The 17523-nt window shown below is 40.9% G+C and overlaps 1 protein-coding gene across 1 annotated transcript; it reads right to left on the bottom strand.

Annotated features, from left to right (window-relative positions):
• Positions 1-13616: 13616 nt before the first annotated feature.
• On the bottom strand, positions 13617-16922 carry camk2n1a (calcium/calmodulin dependent protein kinase II inhibitor 1a). Its single transcript, XM_030728463.1, has 2 exons — positions 16242-16922; positions 13617-15399 (listed from the first exon to the last, which is right to left on the bottom strand). Exons 1-2 carry the CDS (start codon positions 16408-16410, stop codon positions 15326-15328), a joined length of 243 nt encoding a protein of 80 aa, XP_030584323.1. The 5' UTR covers positions 16411-16922; the 3' UTR covers positions 13617-15325.
• Positions 16923-17523: the final 601 nt, after the last annotated feature.

Genomic DNA, 17523 nt, shown 5'->3' on the forward strand with positions numbered 1-17523 from the left:
AAGCCTGGTACACAACGTACATTGTGTGAATCATGGCATTGTAAGGTAACGTATTTTAAGGAATAGTTTTCCCTCAGCACGGGGTTAAATTAAGATTAGGTTCAGGTTGTGTTCTGTGCAGTGTGCATATTTTCAGTTTTCAGTCACAGTTGGGTTCAGTTTAGGCAGCACAACTAATTAGCTAGGTTAAGAAAAAGATCATGGGTTGAAATGCACCCGATAAAGAAAATTCTTAGAAAATGAATGAGGCCCATAGACTGTATATAAAAGACAGACATAGCTTCCAGACATAGACACTATAAAACACGGATGTAGCCTATAGATCTGAAAGGTAAAGCCAATGTAGAGTGCCTTAAAACTGCATTCTGTCTCAAGCTGCCAGATGTGGTTGTAAAAAGACTTTCCATTCTATAGAAATTTAATTTTTTGGGGTTTTTTTTTTTCAACCAACCGGGAAGACCATTTTGACTGTAACCATTACAGTGAAAACGGTTGTCTCGAGGCTTCAAAACGGGACTTCATAACTGTATTGCAAAGACTTCAGGTTACAGAGAGCTCTATGGGAAAATCTCAGTCACAACTTTCAAGTCATTTTCAGTAACATCATTTTGTAAACTGTGGTTAGAGTCAGAAAGGAAGATTAGCCAGATTATGCTTATTTGCTAACAACTTGGGATTAATAGGAAATGGATCGACTCTGGTTTGGCATTTTTGCTTTTGCCATTTTTGGCGCTAGAAGTGATGTTTGGACAAGAAGGTGGAGCTGGGGCATCGCAAGAGTTCAGCTAAGACTCTGGTAAGGTTTCTCAACCCCAAATTGCATTTATGTCCCCCAGAACTGCAACCTAAACCAGCCAGAAGCCAGTAAAGGGTATTAAATACAGCTAGTCTACTTTAATGAGTTTAGCTGTACAATCAGGCCTGCCATGTGTCTTGCTCATGCCCTGAACAAAATGATCTCTAAAGACTTCCTCCTCCCTTCTGCACTGCTCTAATCTAATTGTACTGGCTTAACTCTCAAAAGCAGCTTCCATGCCTCTTTTACATAAAGTTTTCTCAAAGTGTACCTGTCAGTAAAACAGTCAAACTTTATATCTGTGTCTTTTACTAAGCTCATAATCATTGCGGTAGTAAATTATGAATCACAAGAACAGCCACGCCCTAAAGTATACCTTAAAAAAGGTTTTAAAACTAACGACAATAACTCTTTAGGAAGATGTTTTATCTCAAGGGAGAGTTAACTAGTTTCTCACTGACTTTTATCCAATCAGACATGTTTCTGCAGCATCATTAAAGAGGAGCAAGCAGTACTGAGTGAGAAAGGCTGGATTCCAAGATAAAAGAAGATCCCTTTGAAAGTGTAAATCATTGCATTTTAGGAGTTTCTGTACGATTTCTGTACAATTCCAAAAAAGTTGAGACGCTGTGTAAAATGTGAAGGAAAATGGAATTTGCAAGTCTCATAAAACCTTTAAAGATTTAAAATGTTTAAACTGAGAAAATGTACCTTAAAAAAAAAAAAACAAGGTCATTTTGAAAAGAATGTTGGGACAGGGCCATGATTACCACTGTGTAGCATCCCCTCTTTTTTTTAACAACGGTCCATAAACATCTGGGAACTGAGGAGCGCAGCTGCTGGACTTTTGGAGGAGGAATGTTGTCCCATTCATGTCTGATAGAGGATTCTAGCTGCTCGACAGTCCTGGGACTTATTTGTTTTTCATTTCACGATGCACCAAATGTTATCAGTTGGTGAAAGGTCTGGACTGCAGGCAGACCAGTTCAGCATATGGGCTCTTCTACTATGAAGCCATGTTGTAGTAATAGAGGCAGTATGCGGATTAGCATCTTCTTGCTGAAGTAGGCATGCCTTCCCTGAAAAAGACATTGTCTGGATGGGAGTGTATGTTGCTCCTAAACCTGTATTTACCTTTCAGCACTGATGGTGCCTTACCAGATGTGCAAGGTGCCAAATCCACAGGCACTGAGGCACCCCTATACCATCAGAGATCCAGGCTTTTGAACTGAGCACTGATAACAAGCCGGATGGTCTCTATCCTCGTTAGTCCGGAGGTCCAGCATCCATGATTCTAAATAGAATTTCAAATTTTGGACCATCTGACCACAGAACAGTTTTCCACTTTTCCTCAGTCCACTTTGAATGAGCTTTGACCCAGAGAAGACAGCAGCATTTCTGGATATGTTCACATATGTCTTCTTCTTTGCATGTTAGTGATTTAACCTGCATTTGTGGAAGGCACAGTGAACTGTGCTCACGCAATGATTTCTGGAAGTATTCCTGAGCCCACACATCAGAATCATGCCTGTTTTTATTAATGCAATCCCACCTAAAGGGCCAAAAAATCAGGCATTGATTTTTGACCTCTCTCCAGATTCTCTGAATCTTTTGATGATATTATAAAATGTAAACAATGAGATATTCAAAGTCCTTGCAATTTTACATTGTGTATGAGTGTCTCTATAGTGTAGTGGTTTATACATATGCCTAACAAACAAAAGATCCTTTGTTTAATCCCAGGAGGAGACACAAATCCCTCTGGGATTGCATCAGGAAGGGCATCTGCCAAATCAAACATATGGAACCTGCTGCATAGACCCCTTGCGAATAAGGGAGCAGCCAAAAGTAGCTGTTCCATAATTTGTAGATGCAAATTGGTGAATATTTGTCTATCTTTACTTCTCTCTATAATGTCTCTATAATGCTCTTTTTTTTATACCCAGTCATGTTGCCAATTAACCCAATTAAATTCAAAGTGTTCCTCCAGCTGTTTCTTTTTAGTACTTTTCCATTCTTCTGTTGCCCCGGTCCCACCTTTTAAGATGTGTTGGAGCCATCATATTCAAAATTTGCAAATTTTTTTTCTTAAAAAGGTACAATTTCTCAGTTTAAACATTTCATATGCTTTATATGTTCTATTGTGAATACAATATGGGTTTAAGAGATTTGCTATTAATTGAATTCTGTTTTTATTTACATTTTACAAAGTGTCCCAACTTCTTTGGAACTAGGATCGACCACAGCCTCTAAACGATGTTTCTCTGAAGTAGCAAGAATACACTGAACTGAAATTAAATCACTCAATACATCAAACACTTGTAAAGGATTTGATATGAGTGCCAGTGATTCTTTATCCTTCATTTCTTTGAATGCACAGAATGAATAGTTCTGCTCTTCTTGTGGTTCTGCAGAGCAAACTTTTTGTTGTTGCACAATTAGTGCTGCAGCAAAGTCACCCCAGTTTAGTCCTTTAGTGGAAACTAGGCTATTAACTAGAGTTGGCCTCCACTAAGGATCATTCAGGAGCACTCAGGGTCACATCTGGAGCAGGACTGCTGTGGCTGGCTGCTCCTTAATTGATTGCAGAATGGATTTCGCACATTTTGTCATCTCCACTGGGATAGATAGATGATGACTATGGCTTTGGACTTTGCTGGAGCAGATTACACTCATGTCTGTTCTGTTCTGACACCCAGCACTCAAAGCAACTCTGTGTGCATCAGTTCGAGTTTATATGTATGTTAGTGGGTGTGTTAGCATGTGAGAAAGGATGCAGGGGGACTCTCAGATCTTCAGTTTGGAGACAAATTTTTGTCAGGGGCTTGATAGAGCAGAGTTTATTGTTGCCTCCAATCAGCTGCCTTACCAGAGGTATCCATGGCAACTGAAAGAGTAAAAGTAAGGTTTGAGGTCTCCAGAGAATTTGGAAGAGACAGAGAGAAGGACTTTGTATTTCCACATAAGCACTCATTTCAAGAGTCGAATATGACAGAAAGGATATCAAAGGAGAGTGGTGAACGATCTGAGGAGAGATAAACACGCAGCCCACAAATACATAATGTAAGATCACTCAAACACTCCTCCATGCTCCTACATTAACGATGTGTCAGTGTTTATGTAGGAAGTACAATATATATGCTCCTATATTCGCCACAAAATTAGACTGCAACACTTCAGCAAAGTGCAAGCTTGAACTTGTCTTCTCAGGTTAAACAATGATCTGCCTCCTCCTTCTTTTTATTTAAAAATTGCAAGTGATGCAAATGCAAAGGCATTACCAGACAGTCGAAGTTTGCAGAAGTTAAAGTTCAAACCACAGAGTTCAATTTGGGACATTTTTCAGTTAAAAAAAGACGTGTTGTGTTTTGCCACTTCATCTGGAAACTGATGTTGATATTTATGATTGCTTTTTGTTTTTGTTAGGAGACTCTTAAATTAAATTTAAAAAAGACTCTTAGTTTTATACAGCATGATTGCACCGAATAAATTTGCCGGGAAGTATTTGCACATGCTTGTTTGTCTCTTCTGGAAAATGCAAAGTGAGCAGGAAGTATTTACTTTTATTTGGAACAAGTATCAGCCACTGGGAGTTATATATATATATATATATATATATATATATATATATATATATATATATATATATATATATATATATATATATATATATATATATATATATTGTCAGTTCTGGACAGTCAGTTCTGGACTGTGAAAGAACAAACAGGCGGTTCACTGATGATCGAGCACCACTTCAGCTCTGAAAGCAAATGCAAAAAGTGTTGGATTATGATTATCAACTGACTGCTTATTTTTATTCTGAAGGCCACCTATAATAAGGATATTATTAAATATTTGCACTTAGAAACAACTAGTGAACAAATGAAACAAAATTACTGATCTATTCTTGCACTATGTGATTGGCTGACCACAGTAGATGGTTCAGATCTATTATAAGATATAAATACACTCTAAAGAGGGGGTTTTCACTTCAAATGGTAATCTTACAGGCGGTAAAGACAAAGGTATCCTTTTACTGAGGACTGCAGTGCAGACTGACAGTAGACAACAGGCTGCCCTCACGCCGTAACAAGTACGGACAGGCAGAACTGAACAAGAGGTAACAGGCTTAGACGACTCAGCAGATGATCTGGGAGAAAATAAGTAATGGCTTTCCTTTATGCATAACGTAGCTGAAGAGCTGCTGCACTGACAGATGAAGGGATAAATGAGGTATTGGACAGATACAGAATGGGAACTCTGGAGACAATAATACAGTTTTAAAGGCTATACTTCATGTATAACTACTATACATTTGTTTAATGGCAGGGTGACTGAAGAAAAGCACCAAAAAGCAGGACAAAAGCAGCCCTTTTATTTGGTTAAGAGCAAAGTCCAAAACATTAACAAAGTACAAAAAGGTAAGAAAACAGTACTTTAAAAACAACCACCAATCAGGGAAGCATGTCAGGAGATGTGAACAGAAGCTCTGACAAACAAGAACGGGAAAACGATACTATACACTATTATTACCACTTTATTAGGTACACATCAAGAGCACCAGGTTGGACCCTCTTTTTCCTCCAGAGCTGCCTTAATTCTTTGTGGCTTTGATTCAACAAGGTGCAGGAAACATTCCTCAAATATTTTGGTCCATATTGACACGATAGCATCACACAGTTACTGTCTGATTGTTGTAGAAGGAAGTGAGATTATCAGACCATTCTTCCATTGTCCATTGGACAGTGGAAACAGCAGGGAGCACAGCGGAACACAATGACACTGATGACACAAGAGGAAGCAAAACTAAACACACTGCATAAGAAACAAGACTTCACCAAAATAAAACAGGAAGTGGACACCAAGACTAAGACACCAGAACTTGACAAACCTGAACCACAAACACAGAAACACTGGGCACAGACCAGGACCATGACAGTAAAGACAATCGCTAAATCACAAATGAGGATGGAAAACTAAAGAATAACTTTCAAAGTAAAACAAGAAATGAACAAAAGGTAACTAACATGAGAGAAGGCTCCTGTTAACACAATAAGAGAGAGGGAAGCACAAGGCAAGTGTTAGGAGGTGCTATCTTTTGAGAACAGTAGTTTAATATTCAATTTCTTCTAGTTTCTTTGTTTTGTTAATAAATTACATTTTTGGACTGTTGGGTGTTGGGTATCTTCAGGATTTTTTGGCCTTTATTTAATATCAAGAGAAAAGAAAGTTGAGAGTGAAGTTCTGTCATTTACAATGTTCTGCACCATTTCTCTTTATTTGACTTTGTGCAGTGGAATATTTTCACTTTGAAAAGAGGAAGTGGTATCCCTGCACTGATGCCAAGTTGCAAATAGGTTGGTATCTATAATATCTTAGTACTAGATTTACGTCAAATGGAAAAAAGTGGCCTTGCATGAACTATGAGTAATTGAGCTTTCAGATACAACCTGATGTGAGGCAAAGAGCAAAATATCTGGAGTTTTCAAAAATTTTAAACTGCTACACTGATAAAATATTTTTTTTGAGAAAACTATACACCTTTACCTCAAAGAACCACCAGAGCACACTGTGCTTGCTGCAGGTTTCATGGAGAATTTGAGTGTCTTAATAGTCACACACATATTGCTACACACACTAATTAATGCACACTATTCATCTCACTCAATATGGTTACCAATATGGTTCCATTATGCAAAAGAGCCAGATATGATCCCACTGTGTAATAAAGGCAAGGACACATGTAAGACTGAACAGCAGTAGGACTCTGTCTTCTCTGTTTGTTTCACTTTGGCTTTAACGTGACAGAATTCAAGTCTTTGGTCGTCCATTGGCAACTAATTAATCAAAATCAAAGGGAGACAAATCCCGTAAACACAGACGAGCTGTAAGCTCGGATCCATAGGTGAGAGAGAGACAAGAAGAGGGGGAGAAAAGGAGATTAAGGGAGGCTTCTCCCCAGATGTCTCCTTCCCACTTTCTTCTGGTAGACGTAATTAAGATTCATACCCCTGATCCTTTACTCTGTGCGGCTTCTCTCCTGCTCACTCCATGCATCTCTAGTAAGAAAAAAAATAAGACAGAACCTGTACACCCACGCCAGAATTAAAATGGTGATGCAGCACTTGTTTTCTGTCAACAAGAGTGAGCATACTGAAAGAGAGAGAGAGAGAGAAAGAGAGAGAGAGCACAAGAAGAAGAGGGAGATGGAGCGAGACTGCTGGTTGGTATTCCTGAGGCTTAGCCAGAGAGGCTGATGGTGCAGAGTGGACATCAACAAGGAATTTCAATGTGGATACAATGGCCTGCTGTTTTCAAGCCATTTATATAGTGTCTTAAACTATAAACTAAAGTGGTTTAATAATTAATTTTAAAGCATGTAAATTGTATTTCACATATATTTAATTGTACCCACTTGTTTTTTTCTCCTATTATACTCTAAGTTTTGTAAGACAGTAAGGCAGATATGCTTTTGAGTCATTGCAGCTAAATTTTTCAAAACTACTTTGTTAGACCTTTGAATGCTACAGACAGGTGCCATTTAGTTCCCCTATAGTCAAGAAGAGGCAAGCATTTCTGCGGCTATTGTTGTTTAAACAGAGTTGTTATCCATTTTGACCTGTTTCACCAGTGAGTTCACCTGTTTAAGTACAAAAATAAGCTAGGCAGATGAATTTATCACCGAGATGTGAGAGAGGTGAGATGAAAGAATCAGTAGTTTGGAGCTGAGCCTCCAGCATGCAGCACAGTTTCAGTCCCAAGGTCGGCCAGGCAGCCATAAGCATCTGGATCCAGCCTCCCTCCTTTCTCAAGGGGGAAACCTAGCTCTCCCCAAACCCGACTCACTCGATAAACAGCTGGATTATTACATAAGACATGGTGGGGGCTAAATTGCCCCAAGTTCTTTGAAAAACCTGGAAAGAAAAAAAAAAAGATTAGGCAGACTTCTAATTTGCTCGTGCAGTTGGGAGTTCAACAGTCACTGACAATCATGCGGGCATGTTCGTTCATCTACCGGGGCCAAAGAGCTTCAAGGCTGTCAAGCCCCGGCTCAACAATTTTCAATTCCTTAATAATTTATTGATGGCGGGCAGTCAAATTGCATATCAATAATGTAGAAGGGCTCAGTACAATGTTGATACAAAATACCCTTTCAGTCGGGCTCATTCATGCTCACAGACCTGCAGACATATGTACCGTGTTTAGTCCCACGTGGTCCGGCACTGGCACATTGCATGAATACAATCTGCATCTGCAAGCTGTGTAAGGCTAGTTGATGATCGAGCATCCAAAAAAACAAAAAAGAAAGACGCCTCTCATGTTTTCATGTTTCAGGATGAAGCCTCCGAGGAGAAGAATTAAGCCTTTCATGTGGGGGCTGGGACAGAAGTGCAGATAAACGACAAAGACGCTGATATGAAGAACAATCAATCAGTGTGTGAACTGTAACGATCTATATTCTTTATATTATTGCACATTATTTCTGTGCAAAAAAATTATTAAAGTTCGCACACAACACTTATCTTGGTCTTCGATTGGGCCGCTATAATGTGTGTTTGGGCATGAGCCAATCACGCTTGTAGGACAAATTAAGTGACCAATGGCGGATTTCCATCTAGGTCAGCATCTTTTATTCAGGAGTCATGCGTACACAGTTACATGCCATCCCGCCCTGGGGGCCCTGTGGAGACCCACTCTGCCATAGAGAGATGGTCCACCATTTTGTTCTGTTTTGAAAATGATCTCCATGCATGAGATTAGCTGGGGGGCCCGCAAGCTCTTCTCTTTGTTGTGCATCCCAGTTTGAAATTGTGAGTGTGTAGAGCGTGTGCACGTGTAAGCGTGTGCATCCGTGGTGCCGAGCTGCATTTGTGCATGAGCGCACACATGCTTGTGCATGGAAGAACGTGTTTAATGGGGGCTTTTTGCTCAGTGCAGGGGCAAATACGATGCTGAACGAGACATGCGATGCCCATTCTGTGGATGAAACTGTAGTGATCTGCTGCTGAGCTTAAGAATATCACTCGCGGCATTTCAAACTGGCTGTGGTCTTTATAGAAGTGTACACATTTCAGTTCATACCTCCATATGTGCAGTAGATGTCTTATGTGTTTGTGGATGAAGAAGGGTCAGGGGTTAAACATTTATGAAGGTCATGCCTTGAACTGTGCCTGACCCTGCACTGTGCACCGCCATTCCCAGCATTTAGGCTTTTGTAGGAGACTTGTAGCATGGAAGGAAACCTCTGCATCAGATGGCATGCTGTTAAAAAAAACAAAAAACGCACTAATGTATGGGGGCGGGGGGGGGGGGGACTATGTATACAAGTGGCTACAAAGTATTTAAAGTTGATTTTAAAGCTTTATGATGCCACTGCACCAAAATGTAAAAAGCTGTCTCTCTCAGCCGTTGGTTTCTCTCCACAGACTTAAAGCAGCAACAAAGCAACTAGACAGAGAGACGGAGAGTGAGCGATGGAGAGGGGGGGGAGAGAGACTGGGGAATGTGGTTGCTATAGTAACCATCTGGTGGGTCTGAACTGTTTCTCCCTGGCATTCATTTCATCATATCGAGCCCCTGTCTTTCTCTCTCTCTCTCTCTCTCTCTCTGGCTCTCTACGTCTACTCTCACTTTTGTTTATCCCTCTCTTTTTTCCCCTCCATCCCTCTTATCTCCTCATCCCCATCTCGTGCCGCTCTCCCACTCTTTCCAAGCCGCCTGCCTTCCTCCTTCTCTTCCTCTCTCTTCTCCAGTTCTCCTCACTTTTCATTGCGAAGCAGCGAGAGATGGAGAGTGTTTAATGTTAATGCGCAGTGGTCATTCCATCTCTGTCTTTTTGGCTGTCTGTCCATTTTTTATCACCCTGCCCTGACAGATCCATCTGTTAATCCTGGACCTTTTCAACAAAAGGAAAAAAAAGGAAAAGAAAAGAAAGAACACCATTCGCAGAGCCAGAAATTTGGGCGGGATTCAGGTTTTGGGAGATAAGCAGAAGCTGGACTGATATCTAAGAGAAAACTTGCTTAAACGATTGACGTCATCTGTAATCACGATTTAGAAGCAACCAAAGTGGGTTTTACCAACATATCATAGCAAAGTTGTTTTTTTTTTTTGGTTACGGCTCTCTTTAAAAATGTGACGTAAAACCCCACTCAGGAGCAAACTGAATATTCATCTAAAGGTATATTTATTTTATTTTTCCACCCATAGCTGACTGCATTTCCCCCTTTCCTTCTTATCAGCAGTTGTCCTTGTGATTTCCCAGCAGTCACAATCACCAAGAGGATACCTGATCCCATTGCCAAATAAGCCTGCCCACCACGCAGATACATGTACGCACTGATATTTTTGTGTACACACCCAAAATAAAAAGAAACATCAACGCACGCGTGCACAACCACACAAATACACACATGCAGTGGAACGAAATGCAAATGTTGCCTTAGACATTTGCATGCACACACATTGTATTACTGAGCCATGTAACACCCACTGATTCACGCCAAAAATAAATAAATAAATAAGAGGGGGTGATTTTCCCAGGGAGTGGTTCAGCATGTCAGGTCACGGTGGGTATTTCCCTGCCAGAAACAAAGGTCAGATTCAGGAGTGCAGTGGAGAGCAGCATAGTTTGAAATTTCCGCAGGGACAGCCGTGTGAGAAACTGTCAGGCCGGAGTGTGTGCGCGGCTAGCAGTGGGTTTGCAGGGTGTGGTTTTCCCCCCTTTCTGCTGGCGACCCGTGAATACTCTCTCTGCCATTCTTTCTGGCTTGTCTCTTCCTGTCCTTCACAGTGCGCCTCTTCTTCCTCTTTCTGCCTCGTCTTCTACACCTGTCGGAGCTTATGTAACCTAACAGCTATGCAGAGCTTGACTTTCATCTGCCCCCTTTCACAGCACTGGTGATTACTTTCTCATGAGTGCTCACTACAAAACCCAACTGCCACAATATTATCCAAATAGTAACTGAGCAAATTAAACTTCCCCTCACGATTAATGATAATAAGGGTGAATCTGCTCATTCTTATGTTGCATTTTTGAGCGTCTTTTAGCAGTGATGGCCACCCAGGAAAAGTCAGAAATATCTGCTGCACCTCTGTGATCAGCATCAGGACTTAGCTTCTTTCTCTGCTGAACTATATATACTTAATAAGAGAGAGAAACAAAGTCCTGAAATTGAAATGCAGTGTGAAAGGAGGTTGTAGAAATATAACTTCCAGAGTTAAAAGGTTTGAAAATCTTATTTTTGGGGCAAAGTCAAACTTCATCAGTCTTGACCAGTTGATTCTATAATTGCAGTTTTCATATCACAGTGATGATTGAGATTAAAGTTAATTTAGATAATAATAGCCCAAATAACTGCACAGAGACATTTCAAGACTTTAGGGGGACTCTGGCTAAAGCTATAACCTTAGTCTGAGACAAAACTGCATGTTTATCTGTGAGTATATATTAGCTATATAAGCTGGCATAACCAGTACAGTGGTGTGGTGGTTAGCACTGTTTCCTCACAGCTAGAAAGTCTGGGTTTAAGTCCACATTGGCACGGGCCTTTCTGTGTGGAGTTTGTATGTTCGCCCCGTGTTTGTGTGGGTTCCCTCCGGGTACTCTGGTTTCCTCCCACAGTCCAAAGACATGCAGTTACTGGGGTTGGGTTAATTGGTGATTCTAAATTGCCCATAATGTGTGAATGGTTGTCTTTATCTGTATTAGCAATGCCACAGGCTGGCGACCTGTACAGGATGTACTCTGCCTCTCGCCCTATGACAGCTGGGATAGACTCCAGCAACCCTGAAGAGGATAAGCGGAAGAGAATGGATGGATAAGCTGGCAAGAATAAGTTGTGTAATATAAACTGGCTAAATGATTTCTATTGTGATGACAAACACAATGTGGCCCTCAGAGGTACGTCAACAAGTGAGTGGTACTATTTATCTAACATTTTGACGTACCTGTACTTCAAAATATTTGTGAAAGACAAATGACCAAGTTTATTATTGTTAACTAGCTGGATGTGTATACACTAATAATATTCAGTATGGATTTTTAGACACAAAGCAGCACACATCAGAAGTCCTTAAAGTTGTCAAAACTCATTTTTACATGAACCAGAATTTTACACCAGGTGCCCTTCCTGGTGCAACCCCAAAGGGCATTTCTGTCTCCAGCTGGAATTGAGATATATATATATATATATATATATATATATATATATATATATATGTATGTATATGTATGTATTGTTTTTTTTTGGACCACTGTTCTTAAATATATTCTCTTGGTCGTGGCTTACATGGTGCAGAAAACTATTTTAATGCAAACTGAGCTGTTATTTATTGCTTTGCACCCACATGAATGCAGGATCTCTCACAGCTTCCTCTCAGTTTTGACACTTCACAAATCTTTACATGACTTAAAACTTGTGTTTAATGTTGATTAAAGAACTCAGTTAACCATTAGGTCCAAATTAAGGAAAAACTCCAGTTTCTTCTTAAAATAACTTCTTATGTTTTTCTCTGGTTTGCACTGTGTACATAGCCATATAAATCTCATCTCATTCTTTTATTTTTTTATTTAAACTATATTTTAGCTATTTATATTCTAACTGTTCATATTGCACTGCTGCTGACTGAAGGGAGTTATCACCCAAGTTTCATTGTATTCTCGTACACAGACAATAACGCTTCTTCTTCTTCTAAACTAATCATGGGTTCTTAGCTTTTTTAGCTTCATGTTCAGCAAGTTGTGGGAAAACAGAAAACAAAGCTTTCTTCTAACTCTGAAAAAGAGACATTTGTTGCAGCTGTAGTTTCCTTTGCTTGACTGTGTACTTCAAATGATTGCTACTTCTGAGTACTTACACTCCTATAGCTCTCTCTCTCTCTCTCTCTCTCTCTCTCTCTCTCTCTCTCTCTCTCTCTCTCTATATATATATATATATATATATATATATATATATATATATTATAATATTTATCCATTTTATCTTCTCCATGCAGTTTTAGGTCACTCAGACTCTAACGGTTTGATTGTTTGGGAATAGCTTGTGAGTTTTACTTAACACTGAGCAGATCCAAACTTAGTCCAACTCATCACATCGAGCTTTCGCTGCGTAATTTTCTATGAAAGGACACTATCATAAACAGTTACCCCTAAATGTAACATCCTCTGATGCTGTGTGAGGGGATAGACTCTTACTGCAGTACGCACCACTGTCATGGTTTACTGCCATCTTGGAGGAAGGGACTATTTTGGCAGGATAATGTGGTCACACCACAGAGTGAATAGGGGTTCTTGAGCTAAGAGGGCAGAGATAAGAGAATGGAGGACATTCCATTAAAGCTAGTGATTGTATCAAGCTGAGGCTCGGGGAAGACTATTCTGCACTGAAACCCACCGCAGCACCCATCGAGTGCAAGGTGCATCTGTTACCATGGTACCCGGCTCAGGCAGCCCCTTTCATGTCTGTCAAGATGGGGAGGGAGAGAGACTAGCAATATGTTAGTCTCGCCTGCAGTTGGAGCTGAAATGGACATGAGAGTGACTACGTTTGTTTGTACGCGCATGCTTGGATGTATGCGTTTGTAGCACAGATCCAGGCAGCCCGGGTTTAAGATGCTGTACGCTGACAGAGGCTCATCACACAACATGAATCATTTAGTCACCACAGCAGAGCTGGAAATGTCACATCTCATCAGTGTTCCTCACGCCTTGGTGCCCCGGCACCATTTACATTTCCGGCAGTGGAGTTAAGAGAGGACTTGATTAAAGAGAGAAGCTGAGATTTTAAATGCAAACAGACATTTATTGCATTGGGAAGCAGTGGTGTACATTTTCCCCACAAAATCATTCGCAGTACTGTAGCACTTCATGAGATCATAGTCTGTTGTGCAGTTGTCCAAGCAGTGTCATCAACTCTCCTTTCAACAAATCGCTACAAAGTTTGCATTTCAGCTCTTTGATGGGATTACTTGCTCATCATTCTTCCCATTTCTGTCTCCTTCCATATCTGATCTTTTCCAAGGAAGAGGATGCTACTTTCTCACAGTGGAAAATGCTGACTTGACCTTCCTTGGCAGCCAGATAGGCAATCCAATAACAACAGGAGAAACTGTACAAGGAACATGTTCAAAATGTTAGCCAAGCTATCTGCTATTGTCGTTATCTTTCTGATACAAAACTATATTTTTTGTGTTTTTGCTACAGTTTTAAAACAGTTTAACAAAAAAAGCAACATCAAGTACATCATTCCTTATTGTAAACCACAATCAACACTAACAGTAAATAGTACTTTGTCATAATCTTTATTACAAGATATTAGGCCACTGTACAAATCAGTGTGAATCGTACAGTACAACGCAGAGTTAAGACTGTTTCTCGAGGTTTGTCATTCAAAGCTGTATACGAGGTGCTTCAAGAATACACAAGATTTTCAGAATTTCTGCCATGCATGCATGAGTTTATATTTGCCATGCATGAGTTGGTATTTCAGTGTTTTAAGAAAGAGCCCTAAAAAAATGGCAACCCAACAAAACAACTGAACCCAATGAGTAAATGTATAAAGCACAAAAAAAAGAACAAGTCATCCGGTACAGTATATCCCTCATGAGATTTGGCACACACAATAATGCACAATGCAATATAAATAGTTCTTTTTTTTTATCAATAAGGTGTGTACAGTCAAGTTACAGTATCAACCAATCCAGGTGAAAGCCTGGGAAGCTTACAAACAGGTGGGAGGTACACGGTATATAAATGACTCATTAGCTGCAAAGTATGGTAACAAAAAACACTCAGGCAACATCAAGAATTGTTAAGTGAAAAAAATATCACTCGTTTGCTCACAGTTTTCTCAACATACAAAAGAAACACTCCCTCAGGCCTTAAGTCACTGCAAAAGACATATTCCCAAGGATCAATAATAAATAAAGTCTTCAACACGGAACAAACCAGTTTACCAATTCCCACTTTGTGCAAGAAAATATGGGCTACCCTTTCCATATTTACAAACTGCTGTTCATTTGCCCTCGCTCAAAATGAAGAGCAGAACGAAGGGTACCACAGGTTTGATTGATAAGATATAGGAGAACTGTGTGCTTTAGTTTTTATATTAGATTTATTTCTGTATCCTGTCCCTGATTTCTGCATTTCGACAGCGCTGCCTCCTGCCTTCACCCCCCCACCAACCTTTTCCCCGTTCCCTTCTCCTGCGTTTGGATTTATGGCGAAACCCCGTAGTCGAGGGTGTGTGTGTGTGTGTGTGTGTGTGTGTGTGTGTCTTTGTCTAAGTGTGTGTTGGGAGTGGGGGGGTGGGGGTCCACCTGGGGGTCTCCTTTGCTGCCATCTCCCACCCCTGCCAGCATGTGTCATCCGGACAGTCATGACTGACTGGGAGAGGAGGGTGTGGAAGTGCTGCTTGCTGCCACATGAGAGAAAGTGCTTATATACAGTGTCTTTGGATTAAAACTGGTAAATATCGCCATAAAAAATTTAAAGAGTGTCTTTTGGGGAGTGGTGAGCTGAGCGCTCTAAGCCTCTGCTGGGGTCTTCTCTGTTCCATTTTTCTGTGCTTCGTTGTCGCCATTCTCATCCTCAATCACAACTGTGGATGACAGGGGAGAGAGTTAATGAGGGGGGGGGGTCTCATCTTGGTGTGGCGTCTTGAAAATTCAACATCGACTGACACGCTGGTGTTAAAGCCCGAAATCATTAGTGCTGCAGCTGTATGAGCAGAAGTGATTCGTGCATGCATGAGAGAGTGAGCCCATGCAAAGAGAGAAAAAGAGAATAACCACGAATGCGCATCAGTGCCTCCGATGCATATGTGGGAATGTGCAGGTGTGAATATGCGTGAGTGCTTGCGGTGCACCTACAGGTGCAATTCTTTTACGTCTTTGTGTTTGCCATGTTTGCCAATGCTGTGTCTGTGCACTACTGTACATACAACTGTGTCTGTCTGTGTGTCTGCCTCTGCATGTGTGTGCCACCACAACTGAGCCTCAATTTTCAAGGACTATCTAATGAGGTATTGTCAGGGATGCAGGGCACAAGAAAGCACAAACACAGCCAACCTGACGTGATCATGCAAACACAAAAATCTCCATCATACTGCATATAAAACTCGATCAGCCATTCGTTTGGGAGGTGACAATCAGCACAACTCTGTTGAGCAACATTGAGAAGGCATTTAGCAGCACGCACTGCGCATCCAACTTGTGTTGCAATGCGAATAGAATAATTAAAACACACACACACACACATTACACACGCATGCAAACAGCAGACTGGTTCTTTGATCATAAAGTCTACTTAACACCACGTAAAGACAACAATGCTGCCGATCTGGTTTCACGGGCAAATACCCTTAAATATGGTGCACCAGTAGCCGATGTGCGCATTCACCACATCACCATACAAGCGAAAACGCCTTAATTATATAATTACCCCGTTTGCTCCTGCCTATTTGTCCGAGTTTCGGCGGACGTTTATTCTGTGAGCCACTGAAGAAGTTGTTGGTGTCTTGAAGACGACAGGTGAAGGAAAGGTGTCCCTCGTCGCCCTCATTTCCATAATGACTCATTTTTTCTTCGTTGAAAGGCAGCACTTCCGACATCTCCAAATGCGTCTTTATCACGAAGGCGCAAACTGAAATGTATAGCTCGTCGCCAAGCTTGAACCCGGTCCTTTGTAACAAACAAAAGGGGAAAATAAACAATGGAATCTGCTGGCACGACCTAGCCCTTTCTGCTTACCCCGAAGACACGTGTCTGTCTCCGTAGGTGCGCAACAGAAATATCAGTAAATCAAAATGTCCTCAGTTTCCCTGCTCTTACAGGTTCGGCAACATTATTCAAAAAAAAAATCCACAGACTCTCTCTCTCTGCGCGTATTGCTTTGGAAATGGAGGCGCGCGTACAATGGAGCCGCGAAGCGCCCGCTGGTTTTGAGCGGCTGAACCCGTCGCACGGAAAATCTGAGGAAGAAATGCAAATTGAGGAGCGATGCAAAACACGGATCCCGGGGAGACCTGGTGAGGGAGCTGGTCGGGGGTTTTCTGGTGCAGCCCAGAGTAGCGTCCAGTTGGAGTTGTGGTGTAGCCTACCAATGGTCCACTCTCCGGGATCTAGATGCAATCAAACAGATGGCGATTTTAAATTCGAAGATGGCACATAAATGGGAATCGATTCAGATATTTGTGGTAGTGGTGGTGGGGACCAAATTGCGCCACCAATTGACGAGCAAGAAATATGAAAACCTCAAGCCTCTTTTAGAATTTTTCAAATTTTTTGGTGTGTTTCATGAGTTTTAAGAGGACGTCAGAGCTCACCAGAGGATGGCAGTCTCTTCACAGGCTGGGATGTGACTTTTGGCCCCGTGGCGCACTTTTAGTCCTCACTGAGGCCCTGTGCTATTTTCACTTGATCGCCACTGCATATCAGCATTTTTGTTTGTTTGTTTTTGTCAAAAGAACAGGCATTAGCAGTTTAAATAGTAATCCATGTTACAGAGTCGATCCAGGATTCCAGGATTTTGTTATGAGATTATTCATGATTTAGCTAAATATCAATTAGACCCCCCCCCCCCCCCCCCCCAAAAAAAAAGAGAGAAAGAAACTGCAACTAATTAATTAATTTTCTCTGGAAATATACATTGATAACACAATTATTCATAATACACATACTAATAATACCATAATGGGATCCACCTTGAAAACATTTAGTGTTGT

Source organism: Archocentrus centrarchus, chromosome 5, assembly GCF_007364275.1.
Source record: "Archocentrus centrarchus isolate MPI-CPG fArcCen1 chromosome 5, fArcCen1, whole genome shotgun sequence".
NCBI lineage: Eukaryota > Metazoa > Chordata > Actinopteri > Cichliformes > Cichlidae > Archocentrus > Archocentrus centrarchus.